The 24,813-nt window shown below is 43.2% G+C and overlaps 1 protein-coding gene and 1 long non-coding RNA gene across 4 annotated transcripts in view; one reads left to right on the top strand and one right to left on the bottom strand.

Annotated features, from left to right (window-relative positions):
* Positions 1-387, bottom strand: part of LOC106498492 (uncharacterized) — a 29,591-nt gene extending 29,204 nt beyond the window's left edge. For all 3 annotated transcript variants that reach the window (XR_010884511.1, XR_010884513.1, XR_010884514.1), the window contains exon 1: positions 124-387. This is a non-coding gene — a long non-coding RNA (uncharacterized lncRNA). The remainder of the gene's footprint in view (positions 1-123) is intronic.
* Positions 388-1,269: 882 nt separating this feature from the next.
* Positions 1,270-24,813, top strand: part of NXPH2 (neurexophilin 2) — a 38,335-nt gene continuing 14,791 nt past the window's right edge. Inside the window, exon 1 of the mRNA XM_067299398.1 lies at positions 1,270-1,389. Coding sequence (XP_067155499.1) covers positions 1,297-1,389 — 93 coding nt within the window. The 5' untranslated portion in view covers positions 1,270-1,296. The remainder of the gene's footprint in view (positions 1,390-24,813) is intronic.

Raw genomic sequence — 24,813 nt, 5'->3', positions numbered from 1 at the left:
CAAATCTGCGCGTACTGGCAAGGATTTCAGAAGTTTAAAATACATGGGTCGTCAAAACGTAACCCGAACACAGGCGTAGCAAGGGGATGAGACGGGGTGACCCCGAATTAGGAGGAAACCAACCTGCGGAATGACAGGCAGGGTGCGAAAGCTGAAAGCGCTACCTCGACTCCAGGCCGGCGGCAGGGAACCGGCGTATCACGTCCCACGCAAACCGCAGACGAGCGCGACGCAACGCAAGGCGAAACAGGAGCGTGCGCTAGGGATGCGGGTGCTCCCACCTCAGGGCCCGGCCGGGCTGTGCCCCCGCCGCCGGGCAGCTCCGCTCGCCTCTGGAGCACGCTGGCCCCACTCTTTTATTTCTCCTTGCAAGGTGACTGCGTTGACTTGCCAATGCTGTGGCTGGAAAACAGAGAGGAAAAGAATTTAAAAAAAAAGGGGGGTCAAAAGGGGGATTCATCCATTTGCACCATTAAAGGGGTACAAGCTCGGCGCGGGCTCTTGCGAGAGGGGTGCTCCGGCCCCCCGCGTCCCCATCGGCTCGTCCCGCTTGGGTGCGGCGGGCCACGACGGGGCCCTGCGGGGCTCGGGCCGCGGGATCGCCCCCCGCCCGGCCGCGCCGCCACTTCGGGGGCCAAAGGGCTTCGGAAGGCCGCTCCGAAGCCGCCCGCTTGGCCTCCCCGCGCCCAGGCACCGCCGCGCGAGGCCCAGGGGTTTCACCCGCGGGTCCCGCTCCCCGCGGGAGCAGGGCGGCTGCCGACGGCGCCGGCCCGCGGATGAAGCCCGGCCGCTCCCCTCCGCCGCGTTACACAGGGGAGGGGGGTGAAGGGCGCCTCGGTCCGCGCCACGCCGCGGCGGCGAGGTCTCCCCCCCCACCAGAGCCGCCCGCTCCCGCCGCCCGGCGGCGCCATTTTGCGCGGAGCGGCGGCGGCGGCGGCGGCGGCGGCGGCGGCGGGGGGGGGGGGGCGCGGGCCGGAGGAGGGGCCGCCGCTCCGCCGCGCCTTTAAACTTGCCGCGAAGGGGCAGCGGGCGCTCCGCAGCGCCCCGCCGGCCCGGCCCGGCCGCCTCGGGCTCCCCCCAGCGGCGCTCGCTCCCCTCCCTCCCTCCCCGCGCCAGCGCCAGCGCCATGCGGGGCCGCGGGCCGGCGGGGGCCGGCGGCGGGCAGTGAGGGGCGCCCGCGGCCCCGCGGAGGGAAGGGAGGGGGGGGGCGCCGCCTCCCGGCGGGGCCGCGGCAGCCGAACGGGGCCGGCGCGGCTGTGGCGGCGGCGGCGCTGCGTCCTGCCCCCCGCGGCGGCGATGCGCGGGAGCGGCGCCGGGGCAGCCGCGGCGTGGAGCGCCGGCAGGATGGTGCCGCTGCCGCTCGTGGTGCTGCAGAGCCTCCTGCGCCTGGTGAGTGGCCCCGACGGGCCGGGACGGGGGGCGCAACCCGCCGCCGCTGCCCGGGAGCCCCCGGCAGCCGCCTCTTTGGGGCAACTTCGCGGGGAACTCGGCAAAGCAGCTCCCGCCGCGGGGCCGGTGCCGCCCGCCCGCCCGCGTCCTCCGGCCGTGACTGAACCGTCGCCGGGGCGGCTCCTGCCGTGCGTCCGCGCTCCCTTGTTTTATTTATATTTATTTTCTTAAGCTGTGCGTTTCGTGTCAGCGTCCTCGTTTGGGCTGGCAGAGTTTTCTGTTATTTATTATTATTATTTTCGTTATGAACTGTAATAGCGGCCCGTGTCGTGCCGCACGCTGCCCTGTGCGCGGCGGAGGGGTTTTGGGGGCTGGAGCGGCGTTAGACGGGGTGAAAGAGGGCCCCAGACCGTGCGGCAGGGGCTCGGGGGAGGCAGAGCGGAGCGGGGTGCCCGCAGCGCCGCGCCTCGCCGCGCCTCGCCTCGCCCGGTCCGTGAGAGAGAAAATCCCCCTTTCCGGGGCTGTCGGCAGCGGAAAACAAGCGGGCTCGGTTCTCATTTTGACACGCTGGGAGAGATTAAATCCCGGGAAAAAAATTATTTATGGAGAGTTTGGCAGTCCGCACTTCAAGAAGCGTTATTGTCATGTTGTTTCAAAATTATTATTATTATTAATTTTTCCCCCCAGGAGCTTGCTAAGCGCTCGCATAGCTGCCTCGGGTCCGAGCTGCGCCCCCTCCCCTCGCCGCCTGGCAGCCCAAAGTTTGTCGCCGTAGCCGATAGGAAGCGTGTAATAAACCTTGAAGGGATTAAACACCCTCCCTGAGAGCTGGAGTCTGATGTTGCAGCGCGAGCTGATTGATTAGGTTTTGAGGGAGCTTATGTCAAATTCTAATCCGTTTTTGGATTGTGCTTGTCTTGTAATGGTTTTTTTTTTTTTTTCTTTTTCCTTTTTTTTTTTTTTTTTTTTTTTTGCTCGAGCACTTTATCATCGCGGTGAAGTAGCGAGCTGCAGCCCGGCGATAAGGCACGCGTTTCTTGCACGCCGCTCCGCTTTCGGACAATAAAAGGCTGTTCACGCTCTTCCCCTCCTTACAGCACGGTTTCCAGCGGAACAGCGCACCGGGGTTAGGGATGCCAGTGGAAAGCTGTACCTGGATTACAAAGTTGCTCAGCAAAAAGGCACTAAATAAAAACACCCCTTCCTCCCACCTGCCAGCGCTCGCACACACGCGCCTTTCCAATTTTGTAGACTGGTATCAAAGAGATTGATTAAAACTTGTCCCAGCAGGGATCAGTTTTCCTGCACGGTGCTTTATGGATGCTGTTGTGAACTTACTTTCTATGGTCTTAGATATGGTTTGAGCGCGTGCTGATTAAGGGAGCAAAGTTGCTATCTAGAATAGGACAGAAATCACATATAGTCGGTGCGGGTTTTTGGATGGGTGCGGCGTTTAACTCGCAAGGGAGTCTTCGTTTTTCTGCGTTCTTTGTATACAAACCGGCAAAGTTTTGGGGCCGATTAGTTTTATAGCTTATAACAAGTTAGTTAAATAATAAATTAAAGCAAAATGAGAATGTTTCAGGTTTTAGTGATATTTTAGGTCTACCTTGTAATGCTAATCTATTACTAAAAAGTTGTGTAAATACATTTTATCATACTGTTACCAGAACATCTGGGTAACTGTAGGTAAGGTGCAATTTATTATAAATTGAGTTTGCAGATACTTGGTGCTGGTGGTGATGCGTGGAATACAAGTCTTTGTGCTATTCTTTGTTCTCCAGCCAATATTTTGAATGACTAGTGTCTCCCTGGAATCTAATTAGTAGTTTTAGCAGGCAGGCATTGGTGATATTAATTCATGACTTTTTTTTTCTTTTTTTTAACCAAAGATCAGCATGGTTAATGTTAATACAGTGTGAAAGGCTCAGCATTTCAGCCAACAAAGAAAATTATGGCTTTCACAGTTGCGATACAGCAACAGTATTGTAACCCAGAAATTCCATCATCGAGCCCTCCTACCAACTGTGCATTCTTAATTTTTAATGAAAACAGATGCTAAAACTCAAATTTTTTGGCAACTGTGTGCTATGTTTTAATGAAGTTAGAAGTACTTTTTCATTAGGCTTAAATTCAAAGTCTTGCTTGGTTTTCAAATACAGAAGTGTGTTATACATACCTGCTCTTTAACGATGCACAGATGTAAGGTAAATAGAAGTAAAACTTCACCAATTTGAGGAGACGCTAAAGATTGTGACAGATAATCTCACTGGATTTCTGAAAGGAGTGTTAGATGATTGTTTATTTGCTAGATCCAATATCATTTGATCAGAAATTAACATTTACTACTTTCTTCATAGAGTATGGATGTATTTTTATAATGCTTTACTGGATTACTGTTTTTAACTGATAGATGTGATACCACTGTGCATGCAGTGTAAGCACATATATATTTCTTAAACTACCATGTATACTTGGGCATATTAAACAGTAAGGTTTCACGCTGTTGCATCAGGCTAATGTACTAACTTGCTTCTGTGTAAATATCTTCAGTTTAAAAGTCACTTTATCCTATACTATCAATATATATCAAAACAATAATTTGCAATGCACAGTTAGTGTCTGGGCTCTTATCAATAGCAAGACAGAAAATTGTTGTATTATCATTAGTAGATACTCTTGCTTTACACTAACTGTTAAATTTTCAGTAAGTCTTTCAATTGTCGTATAACTGCTCAATGCCCTGTTAATTATCTCTTTATAAATAGTGGAGTTCTACATATTGGGAATTGAAAAGACTAAGGTATTAGGTTATATAACTTATAGTATGTCTTCTGATGTCTTCTGTCTACCTTTGAATGCCTTAAGAGAAGGGCTTTTGTCACTTCCCTGGGAAAATTATTTGTCATTTTAAAGAAATTTAAAAAACGGTTGTCAGTTTTCAGTATTTGTTTTGATTTCATTAATTTGTCACTTTAAAATGTCACGTTTCACAACACTGTTTAAAAATAGCTCATATGGCTCTTTAAAATGTATGAGATTTATCCCTTTTCTTTTAAAAATGAGAGACAGGGAAGAAAAAAAAAAAGGCTGTACGTTGGTTTTGAATCAAGAAGTCAAGCCTGTTGTAGCTACAGAAGCTGGCCAGTGCTTACGCTTTGCCTTGGCAAGGTGTGATCACAGGCAAATACTCGCGCCTGGTGTCTGTAGTCGTGTAGGTTAACCGGCACCTCGACTACTTGTTTACTTCCACATCTTTGCAGCGTGAAATTAAAGAAGGGTTACAGCAGCATTTTCTAGTGCCTACAACTAAAGTTTTGTCAGCGTTTCTATTAAGTAACTCATTTCTAACATCATGATTGGGCAGAGTTGTCACCATGGCATAAACCTAAGAATCAGTTATTTTACAACTACTTAAAAGCAGTTGTATTTTTTTCAAAGAGTGTTTGTATAGATGAGAAGTAGTTAGAAAAAAGACAGTGTATTATTTTAGGATTTTCTGTGCCAAGATTGAGCTATAGCATCTGATATGAGTGAAATTCGGTGAAAAGTTAGGGCTTTTTAAGGGCTGAAATTCTTACCTGTAATGGAAATTAATTTGTCAGACAATTAATCCAAAATTTTTTAGAGTTTGTTAAAACGGAGTTTAAAATTCTTAACTTCAGTGGAAAAGAACATATCTAGAATGCTATTGTGCAGGACAATGCTTTATGAACACAAATAGTTTGAACACCGAGATAAAGATACATTTCCATTTAAAATACGTATACTACACAAGGCATGGACACCCAGAGGTGCGTTATTCCTGGCTACTTTAATTTCCTCTCCACAGCCTTGCAAACTTCCCCTGTTTACCATGCCTTTATAGTGAGAATCAGAAATAGCTACCATGTAAAACTAAACGCTTCGGAAAGGTAAATGCGACCCTCTAGTCATCTTTGAGCATATGGATTCAGTGAGATCTGTGTCATGAAGGACATTGGGCCCAACATCTCATTTGGTTAATTTTGGTGTTTTTCTTGATGCTCTAGGCATTGTAAACCTGTGACTTATTCTGGGTGTAATACAATAATGTAAGTCACCTAAGGAAATGAAAGCAGTTTGAGGACAGCTCGACAAATGCTGGTTTCAACATAGTCCAAGACTTTTATTGTCCCAAATTAGAAGTATGTATTAAGGCGGGTGGGAGCTAGGTTTAGTTTACACAGGATGATAAAATACAACTAAACTCAACTTGTTGTTATGTCACATCTTTTCACCTAGTGCTGTGGAGTGGGTGACTGATATTTTTTCAGTTTATTGGTAAGTTGATTAGGACAATGACATTATAGATTCTGTTTAATAACTGCACAGCAGTCTGCCTGATTGAAGTCCACTAGGTTGCAAGGTACCCCAGGCCTTGCCTCTCACAGGGCAGGCGAAATCCGAGTCTCTCAGTCTTTCCACCTGTAGCATGGGAAATATTTGTCTGCTGTTGTGAAGCACTTTGAGAGCTGCATATCAAAGATGTGCTATATGTACTTTCAGTTACCAGTAAACTGCTAGGGAAGTGAAACAGAAAGGTCAATGGAGCCCAAAGGCTAAACTGATAAATCTAGATGCACTGATCAGTCCCACCACCTTTTTTTCCCCCCTCCTTCCTGAGCTTTGACTTCTGCTAGAAGGGAGCTCAGATGTGTGGGTCAAAAGGGAGCAAGAGCAGAAATCACTTGCCGATTTGGACATTTAGGGCATCAAGACCCAGAGGGCTGCAACGGTACTTGCTCACAGCTCATCTCTAGGTGTAACCACTGACTTCCTCCTAAGTTCCAAATACTTGGGAGAATTTTACCCTTAATCAGTGCTTCACAAACAGCAATGTGTGTTTCCCTGAGGAAGAGCAAGAGCTGCTGAGCATGGCAAGGGAAACAGCATGGGGCACTTGTCCTCATCTCCTCATTGCCGTGTCAGTGACTCTTAGCCGGCGATCTGTGCATGACCTGTATGTGACTCAGGTCATCAAACATGGCCATTCCTGTGAACTTCTGGGGAAGGGTTGCAACAAGGAGAAGATATCTACTGTTTTATGCTGAATGGTTTTAAAACAAAGGATTCCCTCAGAGAAGGAAAAAAAGATAAAGTTCTATATATGTGGGTTACATCTTTGTCAGAATCTGAGTGAGATGTTTTGGTGCTCAGGGAAGAATGTCAGTTTGATTCTTTCATGCATACATGTCCGTATATTGAAAGCAAATGCAGTGAGGAAAAAGGAAGGGGTTTTTTTTTAACCCTTATTGCAAAATTGCTGTGTGAATAACTATTTAAAAGCATGTGTACTTCGTAGGACAATAGGACAATACCTTTGCCATGTTAATCTGCCTTCTAGTCCTGATTTTTTGCCAACCTCTTAAACTTACCACATTGCCATACCCTGTTATAAAACAAAAGTAGTGATCTAGGTTACCAGTTTACACTTGCTTCTGGCAGAGTTTTTTTTTATCGCTAGTTAAGTCCATGACAGTCACCTTCAGCACTCTTAATCCCTTTTCCCCAATTTAATGCTTCACATTTGCAGGTTTTCTCTGATACTCTGTTTGAATTCATCCCATTCATCGGTCGCTTCACTAGGGTTTGTACTTCGGTAGTTATTCCTGTATCATCATAGCACTGAAAATGCGCCAGCGTCAGCGCAGGCTTGTGCAACGCGGCCGTGCATGCACGTTGAGTCACGTAACTGGGGTACGGCCTTGCGTTAAGTGAGGTGATGGGGGACCTCGATGCAAGGCTGCGGCCGAGGAACCTGCCTCTTGCAGCCGGACCTCTCGCAGCCTGGAGCACAGTCGGGAGCCCAGATGTTCACCTGCTCCAAGACTGTGCTTGCCCAGCGCAGCCTTTCAGCCGTGATGGGCACCGGGGTGCTGGAAGAGCTGTGGGTGCTCTGCAGGGATACGGGAGGTGTCAGCTCTGCGCCCGGTGAGCGAGAGACAGGGAGGGGGGCAGGTCAAATTGTTTCTGAACAAATCTCTTGCAAAAACTCGGATTTGCAGGTCAGGATGTGGAAAGCAGTACGGCTCTTTCCCTGTAAGGAATCCCTCCGTGGGCTGCTGCTCTCGCTAGTTATAAGCTCAGTTGCAGTTAACAAAGAGATTGTTTCAGGACTGGAAAGACAAGGAAACAAACCAAGAGTGGAAAAGGAAATAAAGTGCTATGAAGATGGATCTGCAATTAAAACTAAGTAGTTTTGTCCTTAAAGCAGAGACTTTTGATGCTGGTACAATGCTCTGTTCTCCCTGAAATAACAGCACTTACTCTAAATGCAGAATTTGAACAACTTGACTATAATTTAAGGTAAAATTATTTCTAAAGAGCCTTTAGAAATATAGTTATTGAGATCAGATTTTCTCTTTGATCCAAATGGTTCTTAGTAATAGAAGTTATTAATAGCAGGGAAGTGAAAAAGTAAGAATGGGGAGAAGTGAAAACTAAAAATCTAATGTCTCTAAAATCAATCTTTATTTGTGCTGGGACCGATGATAGTTACTGTGTCATTATAAAGCAGAGTTGAGGTTATCTAGGATGCCCTGATTCTGCATCTTCATATCCATCATGTTTGGCTTATGTTTATGTTCAGTGTTGATTTGAGAATTTCCTCACTTTATAATGCTTGTTTTTGGTGATGACCATGCATTTCTAATACCATAAATCACCAGTATAAACTCATTAATTCCATCTTTTCATAGCCATTATCTAGGAATATAAAACAATGGATAGACGTGCTTCCGTATTTGTTTTATTATTATGTAGATTTAAGGGTTTTTTGTGGTTTTGATGGAGAAGGAGCATGCTTGAGGCTGACCTGAAGAAAAGGAGCACTGAGACTTGACTTTGGGAGTCAGAGATGATTACGAGAGAGAGGAAGATGATGGGGGGGGGGGGAAGGAACCCCAGTGGGCAGGTGAAGCAAATCTGAGCAGTCATGGGGTTACTGCAGGAGAGTGACAAGGTCACAGATCTCATTCTACAGGAATACTCAGTTCTGCGTGTGAGAGGTGGTCATGGGTCCTTCCTGCCATTATTCTGCTCACTGTAGAGAATTTAGAACAGGGATTTTTCCAACCAGCTGCTTGGTAGGGGGAAAAGCAAAGAAGGATGACTTGAGATCTTTGAGTTTGTCTGTATTCGTGACTGTAGAAGTGCAAGAATCTGGAGATGTACATTAGCTGTTCTGGGTACTGTTGCTGTTTTCATCCCTTGAAAGAGGTGAGGAACCCAGACTGGTCAAATATTGGATGTCGAATTTTTTTCCCTCATAGGGAAAAATGTAGAAGAATGTAGGCATATTACAGTCCTTCCCAGGCTCTCTTCTCCTTGCAGGCATCTGCTGATTGCTTCTGGTCTTCAGTACGTGCATGTGGGCAGTTGGAAGTGCTGCTCCTCATTGGGCTTTCTGGTGAGCATGCTCTTCCACCATTGCCAGCCTGAAGCATCTGAGGTATTCCCAAACGGAAATATCCCCTTATGCCAAGCAATTACGTTCTACTAGGTAAGTTAGAAGTCTTCAGAGATTATAGTGCAGGAACAGCTACATAACAGTAGCTTTGTAGTATGTTATAGTTGGACTTCATGGTACTTTACAGCTAAGATTTGCTGCACATATGCGACCATTATTTTGGGGAAGTGGGGGAGCAAAGGCTGGCACTAGCCAACAGAATAGTGCAGTCTTGGGGTGAGTTTCTCATCGTCACTTCCAGGGCAGTCTTGGTTTATGAGCCCTGGATATGTGGTACAAAGACTGAGGCAAGGGTGAACTTGTTGGAGAAGCAGCTGACTTCTGTGATGTGTTTACATCCCGGGTGAATGACCATGCCCAGTACCCCTAATGGTCATTAATGTGACTTACTGCTTATGGTTTTTTAACCCATTACTCTTTAGGTGACACTGCACATATTTTCCAAGTTGAATTTTAGTATCACATGCTTTCCTCAGATCAGGTTCTAATTTATCTACCTTTTTCATGCAATAACACGATAATTTGACATTTAATCTCCAAAAGACAAGAAAATCTGTAAGTGAGAGTAGTATTTCAAGTAAAATACACTGTGTAAAGGTTATAATTATCTCAGAGCCATGTATTTAGAAACTGAGGAAATCTATACTAAAGAGGATATGTGAATGACATAAACAGCTTTATACCTACCCTTTAGTGACACTTTGAGGAGGAAAATAATAATAAAAATATCCTGAATATCTTTACAATATAGTTTAATATAATCTCAGGTCATAAGTATAATTCTAATATTTATTTCACATAGTATGGGGCATGGTGCGTTATGAGGCTGTGGTCTACATGAGCACCTGCTAACTCCGCTGTGCTCCTTGGTTCACAAGGTTCAACCCAAGTCCAGTCTGGAAGTCAAATATGGTAGCACAGGCCAGTGGGCTGTAAAGGGTTGTTTTCCGAGGGACGCAATGCGAAGGAAGGGGTGAGAGGAGCCCACCTCCATGAGGGAGCAGTGTACCAATGAGACAGCCAAAGCCTGTGCTGTTTTCCACTCATTAAACTAACAACATGCTAATCAGCTCTGCTGAAGGATTCATGGTAGATAATGTTACCTCGACGCAGTGGTACCGTTGAAGAGTTGTGTGGTGTGTTAGCCTCATCCTTAATAGGGGACTGAAACACTTGCCTGCAACAATTTCTAATTAAATTACAACATACTTTCTTTTAAAATAGATGAAATTTCATCCATAGGCCATTTTCCTTTCTAAGACCATTCAAGGCAAGGAAAAAGCTGGCATTAAACTTCTTCCTGGGGTGGGACAGATCCTATGGCGTACGGGTCATACCAGGGGCGGTGTGCCAGACTCTGCTTGATCCACCAGCTGGGCCACTGCGACTTACAGCCCTTGCATGAGTGCTCCCGTGTCTGCTGCTTCCCAGCTGGCGCCTCTCCCCGGAAAGGCCGTCTTGCCATGGCAGTGAGCTCTCGTGTGGCAAACGTAGATCAGGACTGGGAGATGCAGCAAAGTGCACCACCACCGCAGTACACACATTAGCATTTGGGGGGCACGGAAGGTTTTTGTTTGGTTGTGCTTTCTCTCCTTCCCTGTAAGACCCCAAACCCAGCTTTCATTCTGTAGCAGTTGTGGTGAAGTTGCTGCTGCTGTTTTTCCTCCAAATACTAAACAGTGAGGACTTAATTCTTACCCATCTCACTCTTCTGTCTTCTTCTTGTTTTTCTTGTATTAAAACTTGGTATCCAGTTCATGGTACCTGACTGAAGTCAGCTTGAAATAATACCAAGATATTTGATTGTATGTCATTATCTTGGCTTTTAAAACTGAAATCTATTTCCTGTGTCAAAACAGGAAAATAAATTCATCATTGAGTTTGGACCTATTTCATTTAAAATAAATGCCTCTAGATGTAAGAGTGAAAGAAACATGGCATACCTCATACTATCCATTTTATGATATTTATCCCTTAATCCTTTTATGCAGATATGCATGACCTAAATATCAGCAATGGACAGCCTAACACTACTTGGGCTAGAGAATTTAAACTTCAACATGTTATTTAACATCAACAATTTGTGGATATCGGAAGGAATCTGTTACTCTGCTTAGACTCCAAATTTGGTGTTACTGTTCTTAATGTACTGTTACTTAGTGTTGAACAGCTGGGCAAGGAATGAGTCTAACAGAGCTAGCTTAGTATTTGTGATGATCAAGAATACCGTTCCACAGAAGACTGCAAACTCAGCAGAAGGCAATATAGTTTCAGTGAACAACACAGTCATAGTTCTGGTGGAGTAACAAGATTAATATGATAGCAGATACGAAAATAATAGATTTCCTGTCTTTGGTTTTGATGGTTTGGTTTGTCTTGTCCAGTTCAGATTAATTACTAGATTTTTTTTAATTGATGTTAATAAAGCTGATAGTTGTGAAGAGGTTCAATTTTATGTTCTACTTAAATATTAGATTTGTAGTCCCTATAATGCAAAGCAGTAGTTACTTTAACTGACTTTTCCTTTACCAGTGATAGGAATGTTCTTCAGCATAGTCAGCAAGTACAGAGATGAACTGGTTTGTGAGCGGGTCATAATAAAGCGCACTCTACTATGAACATGTGCCCTGTGTCCCTGTTCCTGTCTGCCCTGTGAGAATTAATAGGAAACTGTGCATCTTTGAGATCACCAGCTCTGTCAGATTTGGTCGAAGTTCACAGAGTGGTTGAACAGTTATTAAAAAGAGAGGCTGATGTATAGCTAACAGGCAAGAGAATCACAGACACCCTAATTTTCTTAGGAAATGGGCCAAAATAATAATGGAAACAGAAATGAGTCTGAAAACTAAAACCTGCATCCTGATCAGCAGTTCACTGGAATTTCCTGGGGTAGCTGCACTTCAGGGTTTTCATTCTTATTTTATAGACATACAGAGGCTACGAAAGACACTTCAAACTTTTCTTGGCTCTAATGAAAATGTGGGCTACTGTATCATTCATTTAGTTCAGACTCCTCTTTGGAATACTCAACCAGAAAAGAAGAAATAATCAATGGTGCAAATAAATCTTTTCTTGCTCATATCTTCAGTTTGAGAACAACATCTTAACTAGATGTGATCAGGAATTTTTGTACAGTTCTGGAAAATTCAAATTCATTCAAATAAATTTTCAGACACCCACATACTGCATTATTACTTTAACTTTCACATTTTTATATATTTTCGGGTGTGTGCATGTGTGTGGGGAGGATGACTTAAAAAAATAATTAAAAATTTGGAAAGGTCTTGGCTTAATCCTAGTACAGAATAGTAATATGCATATATATATATATATTTAATCTCCAAGTGTGTGTGGGGGGGGGGGGGAGATGCTGGCATTATTTAGGTAGTCCTTCATGCACAAAGCTTTTAGCTGTGTTACATAGAATGATATATTCAAAATCCCTTCCACTCAGGAATAGCTAGTAGCATGACAAACCTCTTGACTCACTACCTGGAAGTTTACGGATTTAGGAGTGGACAGGCAGTAAGTAATATAGAAAGGTAGTGTAAGGCACTACAGAAGCTGTGTGTCACAGCTTTGAATTAAGCATCCGGAGTTTGCATATCGGGCCTGAGAACAGGATTCATAAAAACTCACCACACGGAGTAAAGTGAAATACTTACAATGTCCTGAGAAGAAAGAAGCAGTAACTTAAAATCTGTCCCATTTAGAAATATCAGAGCTATACTGGAATTTGCAAGGAATGCTGCCTTTGGCTTGAGGCTAGCAGGCCGTTTAGGGTAAGCAAGCTGTTTATCCTGAAGTAAAACCGCTTTCGAGGACTGATGAATAAACAGATGATAATGTCTCCATTCTCTTTGCAAATAAGTCAGTGGTTATCCTCAATTAGAATACCGTAAGGGAATGTGAGCCCTCGTGTATCTCCCAGGTGTACAGTATCCTATTTATCAAGGTGTACAGTATGCTGCAGGAGGGTACTCAGTCCCTGCTCTTGAAGCTTTTTGGATTCACATTTCAGAAGAAGAGAGAGAATAGCTACAAACTTAGTCACTTTTGGAAGCGGGATAGGTATGTTCCAGTTTGGTGAGAGAAGGAAATTGCCTTCCCTCTCACATCTGTCAGAGTGCTCCTGCAGGAAGGCACAGGATTAAAAAAAAAAGTGGAGGAGGAATTATTATCACCACTTTTTCCTCTTTCTGTCTTAAGTCATTAGTATGTGAAACCACATGCTAGATTAGATCCTTCAGGAAAAATAGGTGATGGAATATCTAGCCTGGTATCCTGACAGAGCTCACACGTGGATTAGGAGCTTTGCTGCTCAATGAGTCAGAACAAAGGCGTGCTCCAAAGCAAACTGAAGGGAATTTGTATCCTTAACACCTAAGGACTGCATGGGCCATGTGCCTTGGAGTGTGGTTTTAGAGGTTGTAGGTTTAGGGCATAGGCATGCATTATGAATCCGTGAAAAACCGGACTTGCTGCCTCAAGCTCTCCCTGCCCTTTACTGTTTACTACAGAAGGAAGACAGCAAGAAAAGCTGTCCAATACCTTCCTATGCTGTATGACTGTTCCTGCTGCACACTTCCTAATGTTTTTCCTTAGTTTGTTTTAAAAGGCCCCAGTGACAGTCCCTGGGAAGTTGACAATGTCTTACTGTTTAGCAAGTTTTCCCTAATATTATGCACAAAATTTTATTAATTTCTTCCTGTTGTGCTTAGCTGTCTTCTTTTTTATCAATCTTGAGACATTTTGCTTTAGGCTGGATTTAGGGCAGTTCCTGGGGAGTTCTTCCTCAAAGAACCGCAGTGTTAGCATTGCGAGACGCATCAAGTTTTGCCTCTTTTCTTTACTGATCTTTTCTACCGATCATGCATGTTTGGAGTGACTTTTCTTTCTTTTTCATTCTTCTTTCCTGTTTGTTTTCACAGAACGTCTTAATGTAAAGATCTCTAAAATGCTGACTTAATCTATATTAGCATAACTTGTTGGTATTAAAAGATACCGTCTAAGCATATAGGATCATTAGAGAATTTGGCAATTTTGCAGAGGAAGAAAATAAGATTAAGTTAGATTCAGAAATAAGACATTATATTCTGAATAATTCTCTTGACCAACTCTTCTTTTGAAGAAAAACCTCACATCTGAAGCCATCAAAATTAAGTATCTTCTACTTTCATTGTAGTATCTTTCATGTTCTGTTGATGAAATGTCTTTTCTACTTCAAACTGCGATGCATTCACTATCATTCTTTTATATCCATTTCTGAACACTTTATCTAGGTAGCTGATGTTTTTCAGGACATCAGCAGTGGACGTTTCTGTTCAGCCCATGAGAATAGGACACTATATATACTATGTGTATTATCCTGAAGGTGTGAACCATGTGACTAGATTAGCACTATATGCAAGTTGACAAGCACAACACCAAAAGGTAGGATGAATACAGTTTTGCAGTTTTGGTCAGCTCAGAGCTCAGGGAGAACAAACTTGTGTCTAGTGACTTACGCCATTACAAATTTTCCTACCATTTTCCTTCATTGCGAGTGCTTCAGGAGTGTCTTCTACTTCATGCACAGGGCTGAACACACATCAGTGCTCTGGAGGTGAGTAAATACAATAACAGCTGAAAGGAAAAATGACAGCAGGAATTACACATAAACAGATTGTATGCCTAAATAAGCTCAGTCCCTAATTTCTGATTAAAGCAATATTGCATGAATTCCTGAGGGACCCATTTTGCAAGCAGTGGCAACCTTGGTAGCTGTCAATGTATATGAAAAGCCCCTCTTGAAAGATGCTGTAGAAAAGCATCAGGTGTTCTGTTGAAATAAACCTGGTATCACTTCAAATTTCCTGTTCCTGAAAGAAATACGTTTGGAGTAGTCTGTAAAATAGTCCTACTTGGCACTCCAGTCTGTTTCTCATACAAGTCATCATCTTTAATAGATAAACTTTCCATTAAGAGCTAGACAAAGCTGCTGTTTTTTCTTGCAGTAGTCAGAAATAAGAACAATAAATGTGTGGGAGAAATTCATCAATTGGGCTAGAAACATCAAGGTGCGTGCTTATCTGAAATATAGACTGTATGGAAACACAAATCCTTTCAGAGAAAACTCCAAGTATAGAATTATTGACCCTGGAGGATAAGATAGAGAACAGCCTTGCTAGGCTGTACTTTGTCAATTTGAAGTACTATTTGCAAGGTGAGTAGTTTAATAGTCTTATCCCCCTCAGCAAAGATTTAATAGTAGAAGCATTAGAGCTGTTCCTAAGATTTTTCTTCATTTTATAAATTACACTACTGTAATAGTATATTAATGTTCTGTGCATTTACATGTGTTCTATAAGAAAGCATAAATAAGTGCAACTAACTGATATAAGTTATTAAAGTCCATAAATACAAATCTGTAGTTTTCCAATCTGACTGCTCATTTTCTGATGGCAGTCTCAATTCTAGGACCACCTCATTGAGCCCTCTCTACAGTATGTCACACCCCTGGAAGCTGTGAGATCTGCAATACCGTCTCTATATGTAGGATGACAGATTAAGTCAGTCTTTCACAAATAATCCTTTTCCATCTTTGTGAAATATTAGCACAATACACTACAAGGGGTTCTGCCTTCCCAGGTGCAGGAGTGCATTTGACCTTGCAGAATTTCATGAGGTTCCTGTTGACCTGTTCCTCTAGCTTGCCTCTTAATGGTGGCCCTGCCCTTGAGCATATTGACTGCACTTCCTTGTTTGCTGTTGCCAACAAACTCCTCCTTCTAGGTCATTGATAAAGATAATTAAACAGGACATGTCTCACTTGTTACTGGCCTCCAGTTAGAGTATTAACCACTACCTTCTGACCTTGCAGTCAAGCCAGTTTTTTGCCCAAATAGTAGTCCACTCATCTAGACTGTAATGTTCCAACTTGGAGACAAGGATGCTTGGGAGGTAGTGTCAAAAACCTTACTAAAGTCAAGGTAGATGGCCTCTACTGTTCTCTCCCCATCCACGGATCTAGCCTTTTGATCATAGAAAGCAATCAGTTTGGTCAAGCACATAAATCCCTGGTAAAGCCTATGCTGGCTATTCCCAGTCATCATCATCTTCACGTGCCCAGAAATGACTTCAAGGAGGTCTTGCTCCATGATTTCCCCAGGGACTGCAGTGATGTTAAACAGCCTGTAATCTCCCAGGTTGTTCTTAGCCCTTTTTGAAAATGGGCGCAACATTCGCTTTTTGCTCGGACGTCCCCTAATCTCCAAAACTTTTCAAATATGATGGAGAATGGCCTCATAATGACATCCTCCAGCTTTCTCAGCACACTTGGATGCAGCCTGTCTAGGCCTGTGGGCCGTATATGGATTGAGATTGCTCAGGGCGTCCCTGACTCAATTCTCTTACGCTACTTGTAGTTAAGATTAATTAGGAAACAGAATCAAAGCTTTAGGGGATTTGAATTAGTTGCACTTAGTTGTTCGAGGGTCAAATTCATCCCACCACAGGTTTTGTTTAGCAATAAATGCTAAATAATCATCTAGCCAAAATTTAAATAATCTACAAAGGAATAGTTATCATTTACAAGGCTTTTATCTAAATAAGCTAGAAGGGCATAGTGATCCATTTCAAGTCTCCTTAGAGAGATCTAAGCTTTACTTGCAAGGGTAGGTCTTGAGTTTGGCCTTCCAGTATTGTTGCAGAGAATAGCTTTACAGAGCTGGAAAGAATTATCTTGCTGCTAGGGCATCGGAAATGTTCCTTGAGGTTGAGGAAGCTCCAGGGGGAAAGTAATAGCATACCTTGTCTTGGTGACTTTGAGTTAGACCAACAACTTCTCTTCCTGCAAAAATGATTTGCGTTTCTAGTCATCTGTTAGTTTGTGTCCTACATATCGAAGGCTTGTAGATAATTATTAAATTCAAAAACTCTAGATAGACAAATGAACATCAAAATAAATCTAACACCTGAAAATTGATCAAGTGTAGTGATATTTTTCAGCTTTGGAAACAAATTATGGTAGACCTTTGTCAAGCACTTTAAGTTTTCTACCATACGGGAACTTCATTCTGCCCTCAGTTTGTTAGCTGATATAGTGACAAGCTGCTGAGAGATGACAGATTCAGCAAAGGATTTGGAGTCTGAACACCTGTGCAGTGTCAGGCATTTAAAAACAGAATGCGACAGCAAAACACGTCAACCCTTTAATGTCCAAATGTAAACCACAGGGGATTTCCTTCAACTTTTATCCAGAAAAATAGCTCTCAATCACTGTTGCCCAGGTAGACATATAAAGCAAAAGCTTTTTTGTTGAGGTCCAAAATAAACAGGAGTAAACTTGGTTGCTTAGTCATAGTCACAGTAAAACCATGCAGTAATCCTCACTTCTTTCTTCTTAACTTCAGTTCTGGCCTATTCTTTGAGGGGTTATTAGTTTCTTCAGGAAGCACATGCCTTTACCCATCCGTGCTGTCACAGCATGCAGAAGTGATTGTATTTTTGAGGAAAGTTTTAACTCCCTCCCTTCCAAGCTCTGCGCAGCCCTCTTTTCTATCGTAGAGATCCAGTAGCTGGATCTGTAAGTGCAGATCTTTGTGCCCAGGTTCTGTACCATTAGATCTTAGTGAAAAAAACACTTTCATTATTTAGCCAACAGTTTTTTGTCTTCACAATGCAACAGAGCTGTATAGAGATCCTTTACAAGCTCCATGAGAGCTAGTACCAAAAGAGGCAGCAGGGTTATTTTAGCATGGTGATGCAATGGTGTGAGACAGGGCTAATTAACCTGAGGATAGCCTGAAGTTGGCATGGCCAGGTTGCTTCCAGGGCACAGACTGGTATCGCTGTGTGGCCAGTCACTTAGTGCTAGTACAACTTCCCCAGCTCAGCAGAGAATTATTTTATGCATAAACCATGGCTTTTTTTTTTTTCTTTAAACTACCTATAAAATATGCACTGCGATATGCCGACTGGTTAAAGAGGACTGGCAACTGAAGTTAGTTTGCATACCTTGACTTCTGTATGCTGCATTCAGCCCTCCCATGAAACTAATAAATAAACAACTAAATCATGGTTTGTTTCATGTATGAAAAAAAAGCAGAAACAAGGGCTGTGAAAGACAGAAACATAATCTTGCTTGATTCCTGGGTTAGATTTGTGCGTTATGTTTTCCTCTGAAGGAGCCTGTGTCATTGACAGTATTTGAAGGGAACATCTTCACGTCCCATGTCCTCTAATAGTATCCTTGAAACCTTAATCAAAACTAAAGCACATGATCTGTTTTTACAGAGGATGCTGGCTTTCCTGGTCTGGTCCGAGGTGCTAAGTCCATCCATTGCTAATTCGGCCGGAGTAGTCCCCACTGGCGCCCAGTGCTCCGAGTTCGCCTGGGTCTGAGCGCGATTACGCTCAGGAACATCTTCGGGCTGGCAGCGATGAGCTAGGAAATCAACCCTTTTGCTATTACAGAGCGCTGCCCTGCCAGCGTATGTTCTTTCTTCAGTACAATTTTTGTTTTCCAAGGTCGTATGTTGTTTCTTCATATCGGGTGCCATTACTTTGACAGGATTTTTTGCCTCTTTTCTGTTACAATCTTATTAATTGTGCTAAAAAAGCCAATCTCAGCAAAGCCATTTGTTCAGCATTGTGGTCATCAGTTTTATGTGATTGTGTGATGAGGAATTAAGCAAGGTCCATATTTCACTTTCTTAGTGTGTTCTCATTTATGTGGGAGAAAGACAGAAATCTACTTTAAACTGAGATAAGAATTAACATTTTGGATGATAAAAGTTATCACACATGAATGGTTTGCTTCTTGAAATCAATGAAATAAATTAGACTCCTTGCTTAGGAGCATCTGGCACCCTCAGAACCTAGTTCATATAATGATATCTCTGTTTATTAAAAATAATTATGTAACAATATGGTTGATTTATTTCAATGTGATTGGCTTAGCGACTTAATTGGACTACGGACTATACCAGAGCAAAAAAAATAATAATTTAATTAGCTGGTTCATTTGTGGATGACTGGAAGCACTGTACATCATGCTCAGCTTCTTTAAAGATATGCAGCCATTTGATCCTGCAAGGAACTGAACCTTTTCCACTTTCACAGAAACCCTCTTCACATCTTGCAGCTCTGCTCAGCACCGCGCTGGTGTTGACGCATTGGGCTCCAGTTAAGGCCCACAGAAACCAGCAAGGACTTTCCTTTGATTTCAGAGCGCCCTTGATGCCTCCCTGCAGACAAAGGAGCCTTCCTTAAGAAACAGCAAGACGAAATGTGCCTTGAAGAATAAAGCCAAATTTTCCATGCTCTGGTCTCTCTTTTCCCTTGAGCTGAAACTCTGTCATTTATTTCCCATTTTCCAAGTCCCAAGTACTATTAACATATCAGAAGACTGGCGTGCTGCGTCCAAGTTTTCTACTCATCCTGGTGCAAAGTTTTATTTCCTCCATTTCCAGGGTGACTACTTAAACCTGAAAAACAGGCTCTTGCCACATCATTTGACTGCTTTAAGAGGATAGCACATCTCAGCTGAGAGAGAACAGTAAATTTTTTAGTTGGTGGACCTGTTGGTAGCACAAAAATATCTGGGTTAGTTATTTAAATGTGTTCAAATTCCTTAACATGCAATACTATTTTCAGAATAGTATTTGACAGTGGTTCACATAACTTGCAAGATCTCTGCCCTTTATTTTGGTTCCAAATGCTGCTTGTTGTGTCAGCCAAGAGACTGTTGTCTCGAGGGCAGATTGCACTTAAGTGGAGTTAATCACATCAGCATAAGTTGTTTCTATTCTCTGGTTTTACACCAATTTAAATAAAATTAGAGTTTTGGATGTGGATTTCCCTTGTGTTGTTAACTTGAGATACTCTGAGTCCCAGATGATTTCTGTTAGTTCTTTCTCCATTCCTGTAATTGAATGCCAAACTCCCCACTTCTCTCCCACCCCCAAAAACACACCAAAACAACACAAAAAAATAAATTAAAATCAGAGTAAGGTTTTGACTTAAAACATAAAAGAAGAAATAAGGCTGAAATTCCATACTTATCGCACCCTGTTGTACCTAGAAACTGCTGCACATCTGGTATGTGAGATAATGCACTGCTTAGAGACCATGTTGCAAACACAGAAAATTGGAAATGAGTTTCAGGTCTTAATGCTGCATTTCTTTACTACTGGGAGCAAGTAAGGCCCTGATTTTCACTTTTTTGTAGGCTGTGTGATTTGATTCCCTCTGTTTGTTTGCTCTGTAAATAATATAAACATGCAGGAAATCAAAAAAGATGGTTCTGTAAGAAGAATTTTGTGCAGCACAGCTGAGAAGTCTTTTTATAAATCCCTGAAGTATATACAATGGTCTAATTATAATGTTAACCACATAGCGAAAAAGGAAAGGGATACTCAGTGGAAGCCATGGACAGAGCAATAAAAAACACACGTATTTTGTTCAATCATTTATCACAGAATATAAATAATTAAAAACAAAGCCAGTCTTAGTCGTTCTTGACCTTTTGCAACAGAATATATTCACTCAGTACTACGTGATGTTATAATTTGCTTTTGTCATGATCACACGTATCTGTTATTTGCATGACACTAGCCTGTAGCAAACAGATATGGGAGGTTCACTTTGCAGCCAACATGCATTTAAACCACTTCTTATTGAAACTAGTGGATGGCTGCATCGGTCTTAGCTTCTGATATGGAATATTTTCCATGTGCAGTGACTGCAAAATGCAAGCATTTTATTACAGAAAATGACCAAGGAGTAGTACATTTAGTTTTGGACTTGAAGTTACGTACAGGAAATGAAATGCTTCCCTAAGAGTAGAACATCAACCCTGCTTTGTCTGGCTTTTTAGTACTTACATTCTTCCGAATTCAGTGGCTGTCTCAGTTTTGTGTGGACGTGCCTGAACGCCCCCCCCTCTCTGATGCTCTGGGATGAGAGGGTGCCAGTGACGAACTGGACCCTGGAGCAGAAGATGCTTTCTCCTTAATGCAGAGCCTGGAATTAGTGACATGAGACAATGTACAGCTTGCTCCAGGGAGGAACTGAACAAGCAGGGAAGCTGCTGGCACATGGCAAACCTGAATTCAGACCTGAGCAGGAGGACGTCTGATACCTCTGGAGGAGCTGGGAGAGGAACAGCAGTGGGAGAATCGTGGTCCGGCTACGAGGCCAAGAAAGCAGCAGGCAAATCCAGAGAGAGGAGCACACAGGCAGCGCAGGGACCTCTCTTCCTCCCTCCAATCTGTGCTAGGGCATCATGTGTAGTGACCATGAAGACAAGGGACGAAAAAGCAGCTAAGTCAAGCATGCTGTTGGCACCCTGGAGAAAACCTCTCCTCCCAAAGCCTGAGCAGCAATGAAGTGTGCTTCAGAATTGTTTGGACATTTGGATCCGTATTCAGCTATCAGAATTGTGGGTGAAATTCAGCTGAGCCCTAAGCAAAGTCAAACATGAGCCACATGCATCTTACCTACACTGATGAGGTGTTGCCCTCATCAGATGAGGAGATGTGCCAAGATTTTCTTTTCTGGAGCATGATTTGGAAACATCAAGTCAAGTGTTTTCTCTGTTCAGTCAAATAATCTGTTCAAGCTCTTGTTCTCTGAATGTGGTTGATAACGGTCCAGGTATCCCCCTACGAGTCCAGCAGGCCTGCTCTCCACAGTGCGTGGCCTGGGGAAGGCGGGGAGCTGCTGCTGAGACCAGAGCTGGAAGGCTCTCGACTTCAATGCCAGTCAAGATCAACTGGGAAACCAGATGTATTTATTTATCTGTTTCTGAGCCCAAATACCTAGCACTCTACCATGCATATGCTCTGGCTAATTTGATGCTTGTGCCTGATACAGGTTCAGTTTGTACCAGTGGATGATCCAGTCAACTGATATTAGGGAATGTGGAACCACGGTGTTGTTCTCATCTTAAAACCTCACTTTCGTTGGAAAGGGCATAAAAAGTCCAGGCTGGGACATAGTTCATCAGGGATGGGGGAGGTGGAGAGGTGGGAGGGCTCTCTAAACCCTGCAATGTCTTGCTCTCTCGAATTACTGGGATAGCTTATGACCCCCGCTGTGCACCTTTTCCACCACATGGCTTTTCTAAGGGTATGATCCTGCTTTGCTGCACTGTTTCGAGTGTAGCTGACAGCTCAGTGGCACTCCGGAGCCCTGAGCTCTCGTTGCCTTTATTTAAAGCTCTGTGCGATCAGAGCATTTAAAGCTCAGGCCGTGTTTCTTCAGTTGTTGGAGACGAGGCAGAGGAAAGAGGAAGCAAAGGCCTTCCTAATACACACCTGGTTAATCCAGCAACACAGCGGTAGAGCAAGCGGCTGAGCTAATTTCTTGGGTTCGTAGCACTTAGGGCTGCTGGTGGCAAGGGCTCCCTCTGCTCCGGTGCGTGCTCCGCGCATCGCTGCATTGCCCTGCGCCGCTCAGACGGCTGCCGGTGCCGCCCCGTGCCGGGGCTGTGCTCCCTCCATCCTTCCTCCGCCAGGAGGGCAGGCAAGGGAGACAGAAAAACAAGCCCGTCCCAAAATGGTTCATCACAAGCGACTGGCGCTTCATAGGTACCAGGATTTGTGATGTTTTTTGATGAAACACAGTTTACTGACCTGATCAGGGAGATGCAGAGATTTATGGAATCACATTTTTGTTATTGGCGCAGTCCTGCACATACGTATCTATAGACTTCAAAAAATCGTTGTAATTGATCAAGTAGGGCAGCGCATTCAATTTTAGTATAAGGGATTGCACGCAGTTCCTCTAGAACCACCTTTCGTATGCACAGGAGGCAGTGTAAAACGTTCACGGTGGAGCTGCTTTTTTGGCTGTCTAATGCTCATTACCAGCTTTGATCTGGGTAGCAGTTACATTTAGATGCGTTTCCTTCTTTGATCTCCACAATCTGTATGAAAAAGCACATAAGAACAAGAAGAAATGTATTTAAGCATGTCTTTGCTTACACGTATCAGTTCTTTTACCTTCTGCTTATCAGATCACATCTCATATCTGTTTCTTAAAAAAAGCTTCTCTTTCCAACCCCAGTTTCTTTAGGTTTTGAGATAACTCATGTCACTTGTTAACATTCAGTCCCAAACCCATTCGCAAATTTTGGTTAGGTTTTGTGTGCAGACTCAGAATTTGGCTGCTTAAAGCGAAAGGCCTTATTTTGCATTAAACCCTTTTAGACAGTAATGTGAATTAAGCAGTGACCTGTGAGTCTTGTTTGCTGTAATGGCTTCTTCTGAACTGGTTCAATCTGCTTTTTAAAAAGTAATGAGGACTAATTACTGCACAGTGGCTATTTTCAGATTAAATATTACATTTAGCAAATTCCGTTTTGGAAACAAATTCAGTATCTGCCACAGAGCTCTAGCCTATGGCCAACCAAAAAATAAAAATCCAAAAAGAAATCTGAATACCAAGCTATGAAGGGACCACTTGTTTTTTGATGCCATGCATGGTCAAGACCAGGATCAGTGAAGAGTCATAGGGACTGATAGCAGAGCAATGTGGATAATGTAGGCATTTTCCAAACTTTGGGGGAAAAAATATCTGCTCGGAGTGAAGTCAGCAAAATCAACAGAGCCAAGATTTCACACTAAATGCTTATCCAAACTGACCTCGTGTTTAAACCTGTGGAGGTTTTGCCGTCAGAGGTTTTGGATACAGACTATGCAGAAACATGGGCTGTTACAATACCCAGGTGTCCACTGAACTCTGCGTCCCAATTTGCGTTATTCATGGTAACCCAGGGAAGGCTTTTGAAGATGCTTTGCCTCTTTATAGCCTTTCCTCTAAAACAGCTTTACTGCGCACATGAAAAGAATGCTTTCTGCTGTGTTTCTAGGATTCTGCCTTTTCTAGGCTGTACGCTTTAGATGTGTGTCTTGAAAGCAATGTGCTAAAGTCCTGCCTCCCCCAGCCCCAGTCCCACAGCTGGTGATTTATCCAGCGACTGCAAGCACCCTGCTAGTATAGTTCATTTATACAACCTGAAAATATTATTCTGGATGTGCCAATTGAAACATCAAACACATCCTGTGATGAGACCAGATTAATACTTGGGGTTATGTGCACAGTAATTCACGGTGAATAAAAGACTGAAAGATGTAAAGATGTACTGGATGTATTCTCGTTTTGTTTAATACAGCATATGTAGAGCAAATAGATTTGAAATTATATTTTTATGTGCAAAAGGCAGCAATTTTTATTAAATGCTATTGTGCTAGAACGTAACGTTTACATCTGACGTAAGTCTGTCTTTGTTCAGAGCCTCTTTCTGTTCTTGCACTGTGCCCACAAGGCTCCTCGATATTAAACATCTTTGTGAATTGCTGAAAGGGAACAAACCAGGCATGTATTGTGGCAATCTTCCGGTCGATCTGGGTATCAAACTCATCTCTTCTCCTCCTTTTTTTAAACCCGAGTCATGAATTTTTTACGTCCAGGTACAGGACAGATGACTAAGCAACATCTGATTCAAACCCCGTTAAAAATTACGTGGGAGCTGGATTTCAAGTTTGGACCTCATCATTTTAAAGTGTCTCAAAACTGTCATTTTAGAATGAACCCTGCATGTACCTCACGCTAGTCTTGAATGGGAGTAATTGTGTGGTTTTTTTCTTTTTGCATAGTGATGAGTTTTTAGATTGATAAGCCAAAAAAAAAGCTAAGGAAAATGTTTCCATTCTAATTTAGCAAGGATTTGACCATCTAATCTCAAACTGTTCCCCAAATTTTCAAAGCACAAACAAATTCAGTCTGAAAGGAATCCTGTTTTTCTTCTTCGGGGGGACACAAAAGATGGGTGAATAAATTAAAAGGGATTAAAATTGGGTTTATATAGGACCTTACAGTACGAAGCCACTGTTCCTATACCATTATTCAGGTAAGAAAGCAGTGCACAAGGGCTGCAGGTGTGGCCA

The sequence above is a fragment of the Apteryx mantelli genome, chromosome 6 (assembly GCF_036417845.1).
Source record: "Apteryx mantelli isolate bAptMan1 chromosome 6, bAptMan1.hap1, whole genome shotgun sequence".
Lineage (NCBI taxonomy): Eukaryota > Metazoa > Chordata > Aves > Apterygiformes > Apterygidae > Apteryx > Apteryx mantelli.
Note: the sequence above shows the minus strand (reverse complement) of the source record. Positions and strands in the feature narration are given on the sequence as shown.